General features: G+C 34.1%; 1 protein-coding gene across 1 annotated transcript; it reads left to right on the top strand.

Moving 5' to 3' along the window:
• The first annotated feature begins 14135 nt into the window (after nt 1-14135).
• Nucleotides 14136-15273, top strand: LOC112730320 (uncharacterized). The gene is made up of 4 exons (XM_025780413.1): nt 14136-14306; nt 14482-14713; nt 14804-14958; nt 15127-15273. The coding sequence occupies exons 1-4, from the start codon at nt 14136-14138 to the stop codon at nt 15271-15273; spliced, it is 705 nt and encodes a 234-aa protein (XP_025636198.1).
• The last annotated feature ends 2269 nt before the right edge of the window (nt 15274-17542 follow it).

Genomic DNA, 17542 nt, shown 5'->3' with positions numbered 1-17542 from the left:
AACTTCGTCTGTCTCTGTCTCACCTGTCTCTGAGTTTTATGATTCTGAATTTCTATTTTTGTATGATTCTGGAACCAAAAATGTTTAGGATTATGAGTATGCACTGCTGAAATCTATGTTTGCTTCAGTTTATGTTTATTCATTTTATTGATTGAGTTACTGTGATTATTGAGTTGCTGTTTTCTGATGATTGGGTTGCAATTTTTTTCTATTTTTTTTCTGAGTTAGGGTTATTGGTGGTGTGATTTGCTAAATTTGGATTGAGTGTATGTGGATTGTGAGTGGATCTGAATTTCAATTTTTTGTGATTAAGTGGCTGAATTTTCTGATGCTTTTGAATTCTCTGGCTTGTCTGAATTTGGATTTTAAGGTTTTATCTTGGGTATTTATGCTGATTATTTTATTAGAATTTGAGAGTTAATTTGTTACTGTAATTTGATTTTATATATTTTTGTAATTCTGTTTGTTTGTTCCAAATTATGATTATGTTTGTTCCAAATTCAATGGTTAGTGGATATTAGGATTACTGATTTGTTTGTTATTTTTTATTATTAGGTTATAAATTAAAATTTTAAATTTTAAATTTTAAATTTTATGAGGTTAAATTTTATTGAAATTTAAATATTTAAAATTATATATTAAATTTTTAATAATTTTATTTAATATTTAATTAAACCGGTCGAACCCCGGTTGAACCCCGATCGAACCATTGAAGCAGTGAACTAGTCACTTCACCGGTTTATTGACCGGTCCGGTTCTCGCAACCTTGATTTTTATTCATCAAGAGAAGTATGCCAAGGAACTAGTTAAGAAATTTGGTATGAAAAATGCCAAACCCATGGGAACTCCCATGCACCCTAATTCAAAATTAGAAAAGGGAGAAAATGAGAAAGATGTAGATGAGACTAGGTATAGAGAAATGATTGGCTCTCTTATGTACTTAACTTTCTCTAGACCTGATATTGTGCAAAGTGTTGGAATGTGTTCAAGATTTCAATCAAAACCTAAAGAGTCACATCTTTTAGCAGTAAAGAGGATCATTAGATATGTTCATGGCACATCCAATTTTGGTCTATAGTATTCTAAGATTGATGATTTTTCTACAATTGGTTATTATGATGCAGATTTTGCTGGTGATAGAGTTGATAGAAGGAGCACATCAGGCTTATGTTGTTTCCTTGGAAAGTTTTTGAATGTTTGGTCAAGTAAGAAGCAGTCAACAGTGGCTTTATCCACTGCAGAGGCTGAGTATATAGTTGCTTCTTCTTGCTGTTCTCAGCTTATATGGTTAAAAACACAGCTTGCTGACTATAAATTAAATGCTGAAAATATTCCCTTACTATGTGACAATATGAGTGTCATTAACATTTCAAAGAACGTAGTTTTTCACTCTAGAACAAAACATATTGAAGTGAGGTTTCACTCAATAAGAGAAAATGTTTAAAAAGGGGATATTAGCATTCAATTTGTTAAATCAGAAGAGCAATTAGCTCATATTTTTACAAAACCACTAGCTGAGGACAGATTCTGCATGCTTAGAACTAGTCTAGGGATTTTGAGTTATGATTCATTGTTTGAAAATTGCTGATGTGTTTGTTAAAGTTTTTGTCTCATAAACAGGTATGAGACAATTCTGGGCATATGAAGAACCATCTCTGAACGACTATCTTTAGGCTTTATTGCACATGCTAAATCATCTGGGCCAACCTTAAAATTCAGAATCTGGTATATTTCCTTAAACTAAACCACCTCTGGACCCAATATGAATGTTACATGATCCATTTATTTATTGTATCTTAGTTCACTTTATTTACTTTATTTTATTCATTTTGTCTTCCAGTCAAAAGGTTGCAAATTTAAAATTACTTTCTATTTTAATTTTAATAAAATCAAATCTTTCTTTTTGTGATTTCAAGTCCTTTCAAAGTCAAATCATAGATGATGTAGTTGCATGTTTTAATAAAATTTTTATTCATGGTGCGGTTACCAACACTCCTTCTTCTCCCTTAATAACTCCTTCCTCCAACCCTTCGGTTTCTCCCCACTACCTTTACTGCTTCTTTTTGTTCAAAATCAGAAACCAACCAAATGAGGAAGAAAACTATCTCTCAAAAGCCTCCTTGTGAAAAGATTTTCAAGCTTCCTGCAAAACAGAAACCTTCCACTCGCTCTCAAGACCGAACCTTCACTCCCTCTCCTTCTCTTCCTACCTCACCTCCTCGGTCAGATCCCATGGCTCACACTAAGAATCCCTCGAGGTTTCCACCCTCTGCCAATTAAGCAGACGCCACCACCAAAGGAACCTCCTTCAAAACCTAGTTCATCGAAGCCAAGCACCTCGAAAGGGAAATGGCCAGCTGCTGCCAAACCTACCTCTGAGCCCACTCAACCTAAGACAAGGTCTGTTCCCACTCATTCTCAGAGAGGTAAACCTCGTATCCCTCTTAAATCTGTTAGAGAACCAGACATTGATATCTTTGCACACAAATCACACTTTATGACCTCCCACTCAAACTATAACCCTTACAGATTTAAGTCTGCCATGAATAATGATTTTTTTTGAAGGTGTTATTAAGTACCGTACTCTGTGTCCCTCTTTTGTTGCTGGTTTGCCAAATCTGAAAAAGAAAAGTTTTCCTTTTGTTGAAAATTTGGAATTTCTGAACTGGAATCAAATTTTTAATATCAAAAAGCCAGTGTACCCTCTTTTGGTCAAAGAATTTTATGCTAACATGACATATCATGAGGGTAGCATTCATTCATATGTGAAAGGCTGTGACATTATTTTTTTTAAACAATGAAACTATAAGTGATGCATTGAAGTATACTAACGTTGGGGCTTGTGCTTACACTTCGGGTAAGTGGGATGAAGGGGTAGGTCTCTCCTTCAGTAATGCTCTTGCTTATGTTTGTGAACATATTTTCTTGATTGATGGCATTACACCCACTCATAAAGCCTTGGGTTATGAACGTGCTCAGTTGCACCGTATAGTAAATCATGTCATTCTTCCTCAGAGTGGTTCATACCAAAGGGTATCTTACACTGACACTCTTGTTTTGTATGCCCTTCTCACTAAAACAAAAATCTCTTTTGCCTATTTGATGGTAAGATACATGTTTGATTCTGTTAGAAGTGAGAAAGATAAAGCTTTTCCTTATGGCATGTTCTTAACTAGCATTTTTGAACATTTTGGTGTTGATTTGTCTAATAAGTCATATGAGAATAGACACTCTTATCTAAAGGGAGGTGGTTCAGTGAAACAGCATAAGGGACCTACTCGCTTTGAAAAGGTGGTTCTAGATGATAATGATGATGGTGATTTCATTCCTGAGGATTCTCCTCCTCCTTCCACCGAGGGCACTTTAATCTCAACTGGACAAAAATCTGCTCTATTTAATGTTGTTAAAGATGTTGTCCAAGAGTTTATTTCCCAATCAAAGCATATGATTACCATGAGTAAGGAACAAAGGAAGCTAGCAAGCAAGCATGAGAACTTCCTCCGAAAATCAAGAGATCGAGTGGCTGTTTTTCTCAAGTTCATTGATAATCTCCAACAAGATGAAGATGCTGCCACTGATGCTGAAGAGGAAGATGATTCTGAGGAAAATGGTTCAAATGCCTAGATTTGTCTCATGTTGCTGCGGCTGTCTGCTCACTTTTGTCTCATGAAAACTGCTGTCATTTACTTTTGAACTACTCTATGTCTTTTATGGATGACTGTAATCTTTTAACTACTGCTGCATTTATTTTTCAATTAATTTCATGTTTGGACTTTGCATTAACACTCTCTTGCAGGTTTAAGGTGCATTTTTAGCTTTGTATTGAGTGCTTTTCCACCCTTGATGACAAAAGGGGGAGTAGTAGTAGTATTCTGGTTATTTTACTACTACTGTGGTCATTTTTGTGAATTAAATATGATATTTGCTGCTTTGAAAGCTTGATAATGCTGTGATTAGGCTAATTTACCTTACAAGTTTTGTTGTTTTGTCATGTCTTGGTTAATCTTGATGCTCTGTTTTTGTTCAATTTTTTTGAGCAGCTTCTGAAATGGATACTTGTTAAAAGTGCTGACATGATATGTTTAGTATTGGGCTGAATTTGTTTTGCTGGTTGTGTAAAATTCCTTAGTCAAGATGAATTGTGTGTAGCTCTTTATTGTATTCTCTATAAGAATAATAAACAGGAAGGGAGAAAAGAGCATAAATCTAGGGGGAGCTACTCTTGAAAAGGAAAGGGGAAACAACACAAAAGCAAGTGACAAAATTAAAGGGAAGTCTCTTAACTTTATTCAAATTCAATTTCTTTTGATTAATGTTTAATTATGTTTGTCATCAAGAGGGAGATTGTTGAGTTAAGAAATTAACTAAATTAATTTGATGATGACAAACATTATTTTTAGTAGGTTAAACACCCAATTAGTTTTTAATTGAATTTGATTAAGTGTTACAAGCCAAAGAAAAACAAAGCAGCAGCCCAATAGGATGGAAAATAAAACTAAAGCTGGTGGGCTACAAAACACTAATAGCCCAAAGGTGATGAAAAGAAAGCAAATGGGCTGAATGATAAGTGAATATGATCCAAGCCCAAGGCGTTCCTCTCAAGCTGGTCTCTCCAAGGTGTTGCTTCCAAAGCAACGTTCACCTTTTTCATTTGCGGTCAGAATCACAGAGAAAGAGAGAGAGAGAACTTCTTCTTGCCCATTTTATCAAAGAAGAAAGAAAGAGAAGGGTTAAGCAAAAAGCAAATGTCTAATTGCCAAAATCAAACCATGTTAAGCTAAGTCAAAAGATAAAAGGTGATTCATTTCCATTTGCATGCAATTTATTTTTTTCACTGCATCTCCAACTCTCTGCGACACTATTTTTGGATAAATGGCAAAAGGTATGTCTGATCTATGCTACTGTAAACCAATGGTTTACAAAGTTACTTGGAGCCAAAGCACATTCTTAATGGTATGGATTTGGGACTCATCACTGAACCACCATTCTTGCTACTCAGTTGACTTCGGTCAAGCAAGAAAATCAGATTTGAAATCCCTGATTTTGGGGTTAATGGAAGAAAGTGAAATGTCACCTCTGGGAAGCACACAACTCAAGGAGTTGACCTAGGAGAGAGCAACTCAGCAACATGTAAGGAGATACAAAAAAAATTTTGTTCATTATTCTGGAATAAGGAGAGAGAACCAGTGTTTTGAGGTTTATGTTCTGAGAAGAGCTCTCTGAAGAAGTTCATCAACTTGGACAGTGCTTCCTAGTCAAAGGAGCATTCTACCAAAATGAGGAACCAAATCAAAGGCAAGCAAATTTGGTTCATTGATGGGATATTTTCGTAGAGAAACGAATTTCTCCAAAACACCCAAATCTAACCGGCAAGTGCACCGGGTCGCATAAAGTAATAATAACTCACGGGAGTGAGGTCGATCCCACAGGGATTGAAGGATTGAGCAATTTTAGTTTAGTGGTTGATTTAGTCAAGCGAATCAAGATTTGGTTGAGAGATTTGTGATTTGCAGAATTTAAATTGCATAGAAAGTAAAGGGAATGGGTAATTGGCATGAAATTAAAGAGAACAGAAATTAAAGTGCTGAATCTTAAAGAACAAGAAATTAAATGGCAGAAACTTAGAACGCAAGAAATGTAAATTGCAAAATCTTAAAGTGCAAGAAATGTAAATGGCTTGAATTGTAAAGGGAATGTGGAGTTGGATTTGCAGAAATTAAACAAGGAAATGTAAAATTGCAACAAACAGAGAAGTAAAGAAGGACTTGAATCGAACCGGATCTTAAAACAAAAATGTAAATGAGCATGAAAACAGTAAACAGGGAATGGGAAATGGAAATTCCGGATCTCAGGACCCAAGAGACTAGAAAGCCAAGTCTAGATCTCAATGCCTTCCTAGATCCAATCAAGAACAATTGCAAAGAAAATGTAAATTGCAAAGAAAGTAGATGAAAAGCAATTAACCGAAACTGAATTCAATTGTGCAGTAAAATTAAACAAAGATATCTTAGGATGAGATTGAAACAGAATTCCTTCAATTCTCCAACCCAAGATCCAAGACAATTGTAATTGAAATTGAAAGCAAGAAAACTAAGAGGAAGGGAATTCAATTCTCCTTCCCCGAGACTTAGAAATTAAAATTCACTCAACACCAAAAGCTCTCCGAAAACTCTCTATGAAAACTAAAAGGGAAAGCTCTCTTCAAAACTTAAATTCTAATCTATTTATACACTTTCTTCAAATGGTCTTCAAGCCTTCAATTGGGCCTTTGCTCTTGGTGGAATTGGGTTGAGAGAGGCCTTGGTTGATTGCTCTTGGAGTTTGGAGAAGAACCGAATTGAACCGGGTTGGAATCATGAAAGCTTGAGTAAAAGTTGGAGTAAAAGTTAGGGGTCTAACTTTTGCTCCAACTTTTCACATCAGCACCCTTGTTTTGCTGATACCAACGTTGGGGCAAAAGTTAAGGGTCTAACTTTTGCTCCAACGTTGGCCTCCCCTTGGTTATTCATGGCGCCAACGTTAGCCAAAAAGTTAGGGGGCTAACGTTGGCGCAAACTTTTGCTAGTCCAGGGAGTGTTTTTCATGTGCCAACATTAGCCAAAAAGTTAGGGGGCTAACGTTGGCGCAAACTTTTTGTGCATCCAGGGAGTGTTTTTCATGCCAAAAGTTAGCCAAAAAGTTAGGGGTCTAACTTTTGCTCCAGCTTTTGCCCAAAAGTTAGCCAAAAAGTTAGGGGTCTAACTTTTGCTCCAGCTTTTACTTCCTGGTTCATAATTAATCCAAAAGTTTGAGCTAAAGTTTGAGGGCAAACTTTTGCTCAAACTTTTTGTTCTCTCTTCCTCCTAGCCCTTCCTTCTTGCATCAACCTTTCTCCAAGCTTTCTTCACCTATCATTAATCAACCAAACACATCAAAGCTATGCTCAAAATCATGAGATATTCATTCTTTCATAATATGTGACAATTATAGCACAAAACCTCATGAAATAGCATGAATTCATATATGGTTGATTAAATCAAAGGAAACATGAAAATCTACCCAATTGGCTTGCTTTTGGCTCAAGTAAGTGCATAATTCTATTGAAAACAAAAGAAAAAGGCTAGTGAAACTAGGCTAAGATGACTTGTCATCATTCATCACATAGCAAAGAGGCTGTTGAAGCATTAATCTCCTTCATGTTTTACAGATTGTAATTTTCTTTTTAATGTTTATCTTTCTGTAATTTCTTGAGGTAAAAGGCAAAATGAGAGAGCTCAAGTAAAAGCCTAAGAGTGGAAAGAGGCAGAGAGAAACACTTGAGTGAAAAGCCTAGAGAGATTTCAGATTTCTTTAGGTTGGTGTTATGTCTTGTATCTTGTACCAGTGAGGTACCCCTTTCTTAGTTAGGTGAGCACTAAGAGTGAAAGGATTGTGTCAATCCTGTGGAATTGGTGTATGTAATACTTTAACTATAGTGAAAATTCCACCACTGTTGTGGTGGAGACTGGATGTAGGTTGCATTGCACAAGGCAACTGAACCAGGATACATGATGGTGTCAGCTTCTCTCTTCCCTTCTCTATTCTATTTTCTAATATTCATGAGACAAAATGAAATTGTCTCATAAATTTTCTACTGTTGAGTTCAAACAGAATCGACTGAAAGTTTGTTTTAAATGGTTATTTTATTAAAGTTAAAGAAGGTCATAGATTCAACCCCCCTTCTCTAAGCCTTCTAAAACCTTCAATACCAATACATCTCGTTATACTCAACATACCCCAACTCCTTAAATAAAACAACCAAATAAAAAAATTCACATAATCTGTATCCAATGGTGAGTTACCATGTACATAACTCATATATTTCTTACTGTCCCTCACAAACTTTCCCCCATGATAAAACACGGAAACAACAAGATATTCAAACATATGCAATATAATATAATATATACATTAAATTAACAACTAGCAATACCAATTTAATTTGACTCTATTTCAATATCAATTCCAAATTAAAAATCCTAGTTTTTTTTCTATTTGTAAGAAACTGTGAAATTTGTCTTTCTTCTCACAATATGGGCATTCCAACATTAAATAACTATTTACAGTATCAAAAAACACAACAATGCTTAGATTTTAGATATTTATTATCCCAAAATCACATTGTTTATTAGTTCCCTTCTTCTTGGACCACACACACAATGTACATAGCAAAACATGTCAGAATTATTGAAAATGACAACACACTTCTGAAAAGGCAAATGGAGGACCACACTAACCCAGCACGTCGCAAACGTCATGCAATCTCCGTCCAAGCTTCAACCAAGTTTCGCCAACCGCACAATCCAACCACCGTCAACAACAATATGTGGATGTCAATCAGCAACTTCGTCAGCAACATTGTCAGCACGTCGCTCCCATTTTGAAAGGTCAACGAGCACTGCAAGGGGATGACTCTTGCTCTACTAGGGTTTTCTAGTAATTACGTGAGCAACATAGGGGGCTTATATAGAAACTCCAATGTGACGTTCCTTATTCAATTGAAACGCAACGTTTTAGTGTTTTAAATGACATCGTTTTTGCTTTCTAAAGTGGGACAGATTGATCCCTATCTATTTTCTAGTGGCCAACGTAGAACTTAACAGAGCCTTAACCTCCACATCATCAACATGAACTAAACACATAGGACATTTTCGTTTGTTTTGGTCAGGAAAGATGACGGAAGGACTGCGACGTCTCATGAAAGTATGGGACAAAGGCTGATTTGTTCTTTTTTTATAAGGGTCGCGATGTCTTTCGAGGAAAAGGATAGGGACTGGGTTGGATGTTCACTCTATTTTTTATTTTATAATTTATTCAAAAACTTGTGTTTACCTTAAAAAAATTTATGTTTATCATCATAAAATTTTTGTATTTATTGTCGATAAATTTTTATATTTTTTTTCTTTGTTTTCTTAAAAAAGTTGCATATTTTAACGTCAAACAATTTCTCTATTTATTATCAAAAAATTTGTGTTTATTACATGGTTCTAAGAAATCCGATCGGACTGGTCGGTTAAAACGGTCCATCTGAGAACTAACACACAAGCGGTTCCGTCTTTCACTAAAAACCACTCATGATAGAATAGTGGAGAAACTGCTGAACCGACTTGGAACTGGCCCAGTAACCAGCCAGTTGGACCGGACCGGCCCGAACGGTTTGCCTAATGTGACATCGTTTCGGAAAAGAAAAAAAATAGAACGCGTCAGTTCTCTAAATGCTCTCTCTTCACTCAGAGAAAAGAAAAAGTGAAAACTATAGCAATCCTCCACCACCGCCGAACGGAGTGACCCACTGCCGCAGTCCGTGGCTGTCCGAGGAGTCTCTCTTCATACTGTCTGCGTTATCCAAGTCAAACCCCCTGTTCGCTCTCTTCTTCCTTGCCTGGTGCCCATCCTCCATCGTCTTCATCCTGCTCACAGTCGTCTTGTCGCCGTCATCTCATCGTGCTCAACCGCTGTCCGTCGTCTTGTTCTCCATCACGCTCAACCTTTCTCGAAGGTCAGTACCACACTCACTTGTTCTTTGTTTTTGGTTTTATTCTCTGTTGTGAAATCATTGAATGATTACAGGGGTTTTGTGTTTTTGTTGAAATCATTGATTTGCTCTGGCTTTGGTGTGCTGTTGTGTTGTGTTTTTTTATTTTTTTATTTTTTTTTGTTGAATGATTATTTGATTTCTGGGTTCTGGCTCTGCTGTGCTGGTGCTGCTTTGTGTTTTTGTTAAATATGTAGATGATTATCTGATTATCAATGACTATTAGCTCAGGTTCTGCTGTGCTGTTTTGTGTTTTGTGTTTTGTGTTTTAGGCTTTGAACTGTTAAGAGAGTAAGGCTGGGTTTGGTAAAGCTTTTCCAAGAGGTGCACAAGCACCTCATTTTGCGTTTGGTAAATTAAAAAGTCCAAGTGCTTGTGCATGCGGCTTTTAAAAGTTAGGGGTGCTTTTGAAAGCACCTAAGCGGGAGCTTTTCAAAGCTGGCTTGTGCATGTCAAATTTTATTTATTTTCCTGCATATATTTTCCGCTATTATATTGCCATTGAAATCCTCATATATTTCTAACTTCTCATCCTAACCTTCACAAATTCTAACACAGTCTTCATATATTTTTTATTTTTCAACCTAATCTTCACAAATTTCAACACAAATACATCTCTATCACATATTGGGTATGAACTTCTATCTATTTATATTATTTTTTTGTGCGTTGTTTTTGTATTTTTTCAGTAGATCTATTATGTTTGTTTGTTTTTTATCTGTTCTTTGAAATGTGAAGAGGTTGACTTGGTTTATGAAAACCAATCATAAAATTTTCCTTGCATGAAAATTAGTCAAAATTATAATAACATGTATATACATATGTAAATATAGATATATAATCATAAGAGTAGTTTATTTGAGATATGTGTCCCATTTTTTGTGATCTATAAAGGTGAGTGATAGTGGCCCAATAGGCTAGGTTTGGATTTTCGCACTAAAAATAGGATTGGCGTTGCAAGTATAGTCCAAACCCAACAATTGAACATCAATCAAATGTCAATTCAAAGAATTTCACAATTCAAAACCAATATAAACCGGGAGTTTTTAGTTCCCGGGTTGTCTCCCAAGGACACTTGAGACCAATGAGTGTACAATTCCGGTTGTGAAGCTCAATGGATTTTCAATGAAGAGATAAACATATAAAGAAATAAAAGAATATTCAAAATTACAATAAATGAACTAATAAAGGAATTAAAGAACTAACTATGTAATATAGACAAGTAAGGTATAAAAAAGATTAATGTAAATGTGTATGAAAGATTTAAAGCATGAAAGGTATCTTGGCTTGGAATGAGCTAAGGGTCCTTTCCTTGTTGGAACCACAACTATGACAATTAGAATGGATTAATCTCACTTGGTCAACCCTCACATTGGAGAGCAAGTTAAATGAGCATAAGTGTTCTTAACCCACAAATCCTAAACTACTTGCTAATTATCTTAGCAACAAATTAGCGTTAGTAGGAACAAGAACAATTAACAATCCAAGAATTGACACTAAATGTTGGACATTCCAACTCTAGGAACCAATTTCTCATTTTCCCCAAGCCAAGAGATAGAAAATTAGCTTAAAACCATGATTGACATTTTATCAAACATTTGGTGGGCAAAAACACTAAACATGAGAAAATGAGAAAGTGCTTGAAACTAAAAGTAATAAATGATCTCAATCAACAATAATAACTCAAGCAAGCATGTAGCAATCATCAATCATCAAATTCATCAACAAGAAATTGAAATTGCAAAAGAGAAGTAAAATTGAACTATAACTTCAACTATAAGAAAGAGTGTGAACAATGTAGCTATAAAGAGTAGTAACAAAGAGATACTTACAATGGAGCTAGCAAAATCCAAGATAAAAAATGGAAATGGCACTTGAATGTAAAAACCTAGTATAAACCCTAATGGAGATGATGAAAAACTTAGAGAAAAACTACTCTAAAGCTTCCTACTACTACTCCTAAGCTACCCTAATGTTATGCTATGCTATGGTCTTCATTTTCCCTTCATTATGAGATAAATGGCTTTAGAAATGGGCCCCCAATCCACCAAAATTGCGAGTCACGTGCAGTTTTAATAAAGGCATGTGCGGGTACCTGTGCGTACGCACAGACGTGTGCGCACACACACTCTACCAAAATCTCTGCCTGTGCGTACGCACAAGAGGCTGTGCGCAGGCACACTAGGCGATGCTCTGAATGGACGCGCGATGCGCACGCATGGCTCTGCTTTGATGCTTGTGCGTACGCACGCAGGTCTGTGCGTACGCACACATCGCTGTGCTCTTCTCCTTTGATTCTTCATGCTTCCTCCTCTTTGCATGCTCCTCTTCCATTATCTCCAAGACATTCCTGCCTTATACATCTGAAATCACTCACAAACAATATTAAGACATCGAATGGAAGGCAAATGGGATAAAAATAGGCTAAATTAGGCACAAAAGAGCATGTTTTCATAATCAAGCATAAATTAGGAGGAAAGTTCAAAAGCATGCTATTTAAGGGAATAAGTGCAAGTTTATATGATGAAATCCATTCAATTTCAACCAAAAATCATCATCAAATATGGATTCATCAGTGAGTCAATATATATAGGTGGGTAATGGACGTACCAGTAATATTGGATTACATGCAAATTTTATTATTGACTAATGATAACTCTATTTATATTAGTACAATCAAGTAAATATTTAAACTATTAGTCTCTAAAATATGAGTTAGTATCAAAATAAAGTTTCAATAGATTCAATTAGAACTTCAAAATTTGATTCATGAATCATATTATCAGTTTATTGTTTCTCGTGGTTTTTTTTTCAAGTAATGTTAATTAATTTATCCTATTATTCTTTTGTTTTTATAATACATCTGGTTCCTGTGTTATTATTGGCCTACTAGAATAGAATAATATTGTATGTTTATTAGTCTTATTAATTGATAATAATACTTTATGAAGTTTATTATTGTGTAACACATAACAAGTATTTAGGTATACTTGACTTAAAAATTCATGATTCACTTTATTTTCAATCTTTCAATTTTTGTATGAACTTATGAAATAATTTTTGTTATCATATGATAACTTTTGATGGATATAACAATAAATTTGATCACATCTGAAGAGAAAAATGATGGAAAAGAAATTGCACAATGGAACAAAAATCTAGTAGATATCTTTTGTGCTTTGTGTGTGAAAAGTATTGAAGCTGGTAGCAAACCAGACACACATTTTGATACCAAAGGTTGGAAACAATTGATAGTTGAATTCACAAAAGCTACAGAAGCAGAATATAATAGAAAACAATTGAGAAACAAATGGGATTAGTTGAAAGTAGATTGGAAGAATTGGAAGCAATTAAAAGGGAACGAGACTGGACTTGGATGGGATTCTACTAAAAAAACAATTGATGCAAGTGAAGAGTGGTGGGCTAAAAGATTAGCGGTTAGTCTTCTTAAGCTTAGTTTGGTAAGTATAGTAGCATGCATATTGATATATATATATATATATTACTAAGTATCAATATTTTATATTTTATGTAGGTTATTCCAAAGGCTAAAAAATTTAGAAAAGAAGGAATTCATCCAGATTTTGAGGCAACAATGGATAGGATGTTTTAAAGAACAGCTGCAACAGGAGAAGATGCTTGGATTCTATCTTCCGGAATAGTTCCTTCTTCAATTGAGAAAGATACACAATCTGAAGATAGTGAGGATTCTAATATAGAGCTTGAGTCTAGTGTTATAAACATTAAAAGAAAAAGGGAAAATTTCACTAATGCTAATACTAACAAGAAAGTAAAAAAAGTTGGAGGTGCTCAGAAATTGTCACACCAAATTAATAGACTTTGTGAGGCTGTGTACGTAGGAGCTCTAATAAGAATGATACTTTGGGACCTAGTATAACTCAAGCAATAGAAGAACTGGATGCTATACCGGATATAGATCCACTTGGACAAATTTATATGTTTGCAACTCGACTCTTCTTGGATAAAGATAAAAGAGAGTTTTTCGTTGCCTTAAAGCATAAAGAAGTCAAACTTGCGTGGTTAATGAATGAAAAGAATAACCAAGAGGAGAAGGAGAACAATTTGTTTAAAAAGCTTTTCTAAGATTTTTTTACATTCATTTTATAGACAATGAGTTGTGTTTGCTGTTTACATTCATTTGTTTGGATCTTTTTTATTTTATTTGATCTTTTTTTATTGCAAATAAAAATTACAATACTTTTATTTCTTGATATATTATTCTACTTTTTTTCAATCCTTGTGTTCTTTCTTTTAATATAATTATTATACAGTGCATTGAAATATGGAAATTGATTATGATGAAGAGGAAGAGGAAGAATTTGATTGAGTTTTAACTTTCACAGCATGTTTGGTCTTACAATATTATGATAAGTATATCTATAAAAGACCATGCATGACTTCTACACAAACAAGAAACAAATGGCTTAAAGAGATATTAGAAGGGAATAATAGTCGTTGTTGCAGCATGTTTAGGATGGAAAAAGATGTTTTCAAAAGACTATGCTATGATTTGAAAACAAACTATGGTTTATGTGCCTCAAGGAGAATAAGTGCCGCAGAAATGCTAGCAATGTTCCTATATGTACTAGGAGGTGGAAACTCAAATAAGTCAACTAAGGAGCGGTTTCAACATTCTGGTGAAACAATAAGTCAAAAATTTGAAGAAGTGCTACAAGCTATGTACAAAATGGCCATAGACATCATACAACCAAAGGATCGTGATTTTAAAGAAGTGCCTACAAATTAAGGAATGATGATAGATATTGGCCTCACTTTAAGGTAATTTATATATTATTTATTTTGAAAAATATTATAAATAATTACAAAAAAATTATTATCTTTCATTGGATGTGTTGGTTTTGTTTTATAGTATTTGCAAAATTGATGCTCTAATCATGTAATCATAGGATGCAATTGGTGTTATAGATGGAACTCATGTGCCAGTGATTGTGTCTACTGAAGACCAAATTCGATTTATTGGTAGAAAGGGAATTCCAACCCAAAATGTTATGGCTAAATGTAATTTTGATATGGAATTCACTTTTGCTTTGGTCGGTTGGGAAGGGACAGCTTATGACAGAAGAGTATTTTTATATGCAATTGGTACATCTGAGTTGAACTTTCAAAAACCTCCACCAGGTAATATTTGATTATTTTTAAGATTAAATTATATACTACATATATAGATTTAATTTCTTATCATGTTTTCTTTCATTTAATAATACACAGGTAAATACTATTTAGTAGATGCAGGCTATCCAGAAAAGATAGGTTATTTAGGACCATACAAAGGAGCAACATATCATTTGCCAGAATTTCGTCGTGTTAATGGACCTTCTAGATACTACGAAATATATAACTATGCTCATTCTTCACTTAGAAGCGTGATAGAACGTACATTTGGAGTTTGGAAAAAGAGATGGAAAATTTTACGAGATATGCCTAATTTTAGCTATAAAAAATAAATTCAAATTGTTATTGCAACAATGGCGCTGCATAACTACATTAGACGTTATTCTACAAGTGATCGTAAGTTTAAAAATTATGGCCAGATGGACATTGAGCTTGAACAAGAAGAAGGATATGGCGATGAAGGTGAAGCTGAAAATGGAGTTGAAAAAGTTGGAGATGAATTTCTTAGAACTATGGGGATGGTTCGAAATAATATAGCATCAAGTTTGATTGGTGAAAAAAATTAGGTTATAGTGATTTAGGTAATTTAGTATTTTTAATAAATGATGTTTAGGATAAAATAAATTTTTATGATACTTATATAAAATTTTAAAGTTAAAAAGTAAAAGAGTTTATTTATTATATTTATGTTTATTATGAATTTTTTATTTTAAAATTATTTTATTTTAAAATATTATATAAAATTTTAAAGAATTTGAAAAAATAAATTATTCTTCATCATAAACATGTTTATTATAATTTTTTTTTAAGTTTTAAAAGCTGTTTTACCAAACACAATTATGGTGCTTGTGCTTATTAAAGGTAATTTTAATTTGATTTTACCAAACACAAGTGCTGCAGCTTTTAAAAAGCTCTCTTTTAAAAGACTGCTTTCATAAGCTACTTTCAAAAAGTAAAAACTTTACCAAACCAAGTCGGCACCGGATTCGATGGTCCCAGAACGTTTGGACCATTAAATGGTCCCATAACAAAACATATATTTTAAATTTTTTAATAACTGCTAAATAGTCATTTTCTAATTTTAATTACAAATTAACTCCATATATTTTATTTAATTATAAAAACTATTTTTTATTTTATAAATTATTATTTTATCATTCATCTATTATGTTTATTAACAATCAAAAACAAAAACAATAACGAATTAGATCTTCAATTGATCGTAATAACTTTTGGCAATCCTAATCGATTAAAAGTTTATCTTTGATCCGTTATATCCCTCGAGCTTTGTAAAATCGTGTTTCATAGAGAATCAATCGATTGAATTTCAGGTTTTCCATAACTCAATCGATTGATTGGACTTCAGGTTATCACAAAACAATCGATTGAAAGTTGCAAGGTAGTTTTGCAAAAATCAATCGATTGGTCATATAACCCAATCGATTGAACGATGACTAGAATGTGGGTTTTTTATAATTCAATCGATTGTTTATATTACCCAATCGATTGAAGGCTTCAAAGCAACTTGAGGTCTCACAATTCAATCGATTGGTTGTATTACCCAATCAATTGAAGTTTGTACGTGACTAATGGTATATTCCAATTCAATCTATTGGTGTGAGACTTCAATCGATTGGGATGTGATGTAAATAAGTTTTTTCTGCATTTAATCGATTGGTAATGTCTGGTAACCATGCGTATTCAGACTCTCTCCCTATTTTAAAACATAACAACACCATTTTTGCACCTCTCTTCTCTCTTTAAATCTAGAAAGCTTCTCTTTTCTTCTTCTCTAATCTCACCAATATCCACTCCAAACTACATACATATTATTAATCCTCATTCAAATCCTTACAAAACCCACCGAACCAATATCCCCAAAATGGCCAGAACTAAGAATGCTAAAAGAGCTAGGATTGAGGGTGAAAGTTCTGCATCCGCCAGACTAGTTGCTTCATCCCATTACATGGCAAGGTGGCTTCCGTCTCTGAGGGCATTGAACAACTATGTGGAGAAGTTCGAGTCAAGGGCAATTGTTCCTCCCAGGTACATAATAGCCAAGTTCATTCATGATAGACATTATAATTTGGTTTGGAATGCTTTGCAAACACAACACTTGACTGATTTTATACAAACTAAGGATGATTATTATTCGCACTTGGTTAGGGCTGTTTATAGTACTTTAAATTATGTTGTTCCTGAAACTGATGAAGAGGGTGAGGAAGTAATGCCACTGATTGAGTTTGATTTAGGGTCACGACATTATAGAGTTACTTTGGAACAATTAGCTGAATAATGGAATTTAGTTTATCATGGGGCAAAATCTATTGGAGGTATTGCAGCAGATGAGGAATGGGGTGAATATAATAGATTGGTTGGTTTGCAGAGTCTACAGTATGAGAATCCACATATGGATGCTAGAGGTAATATAAGTTGCAGTGGTTCGGGTAATGAGTAGCGTATATTGATGTATTTATTTTCATACATGTTGATTCCAAGAAAACATAATCATGGAATCTTGTTTAACAAGATATTCTAGTGCTTTGTGTAAGAACCTGCGTTTTCACGTAAAACTGTTTTAATAAAATAATTTTAGTGCCCGGAGTAGATTAAAAAATTTAGAAGTTTTAATTTGAAAATATAAATGTGAAATTTGATTTCAGTGAATTTTTCTGAGTTGGAAAATGTACCTTTTCGAAAAGATTTTTGTAAAAATGCGTACTAGCGCTTAAGCTTGCAGTACCGGCTCTAGTCTGTCCAGTACCGCGTATTTTGGAAAATAATATTTTGAAAATTGATTTAATATTTTGAAAGGAGAAAAATAATTTACAATCG

Source organism: Arachis hypogaea, chromosome 12 (assembly GCF_003086295.3).
Source record: "Arachis hypogaea cultivar Tifrunner chromosome 12, arahy.Tifrunner.gnm2.J5K5, whole genome shotgun sequence".
NCBI classification, from domain to species: domain Eukaryota; kingdom Viridiplantae; phylum Streptophyta; class Magnoliopsida; order Fabales; family Fabaceae; genus Arachis; species Arachis hypogaea.
The sequence above is the reverse complement of the archived record's forward strand: the minus strand, read 5'-3'. Positions and strand labels throughout refer to the sequence as shown.

Coding starts and splice junctions, on each gene's coding strand:
- LOC112730320 (XM_025780413.1), top strand. CDS start 14,136: ATGCTAGCAATGTTCCTATATGTACTAGGAGGTGGAAACTCAAATAAG. Junction 14,714..14,803: donor CTTTCAAAAACCTCCACCAG/GTAATATTTGAT, acceptor AATAATACACAG/GTAAATACTATTTAGTAGAT. Junction 14,959..15,126: donor CTCATTCTTCACTTAGAAGC/GTGATAGAACGT, acceptor AATTATGGCCAG/ATGGACATTGAGCTTGAACA.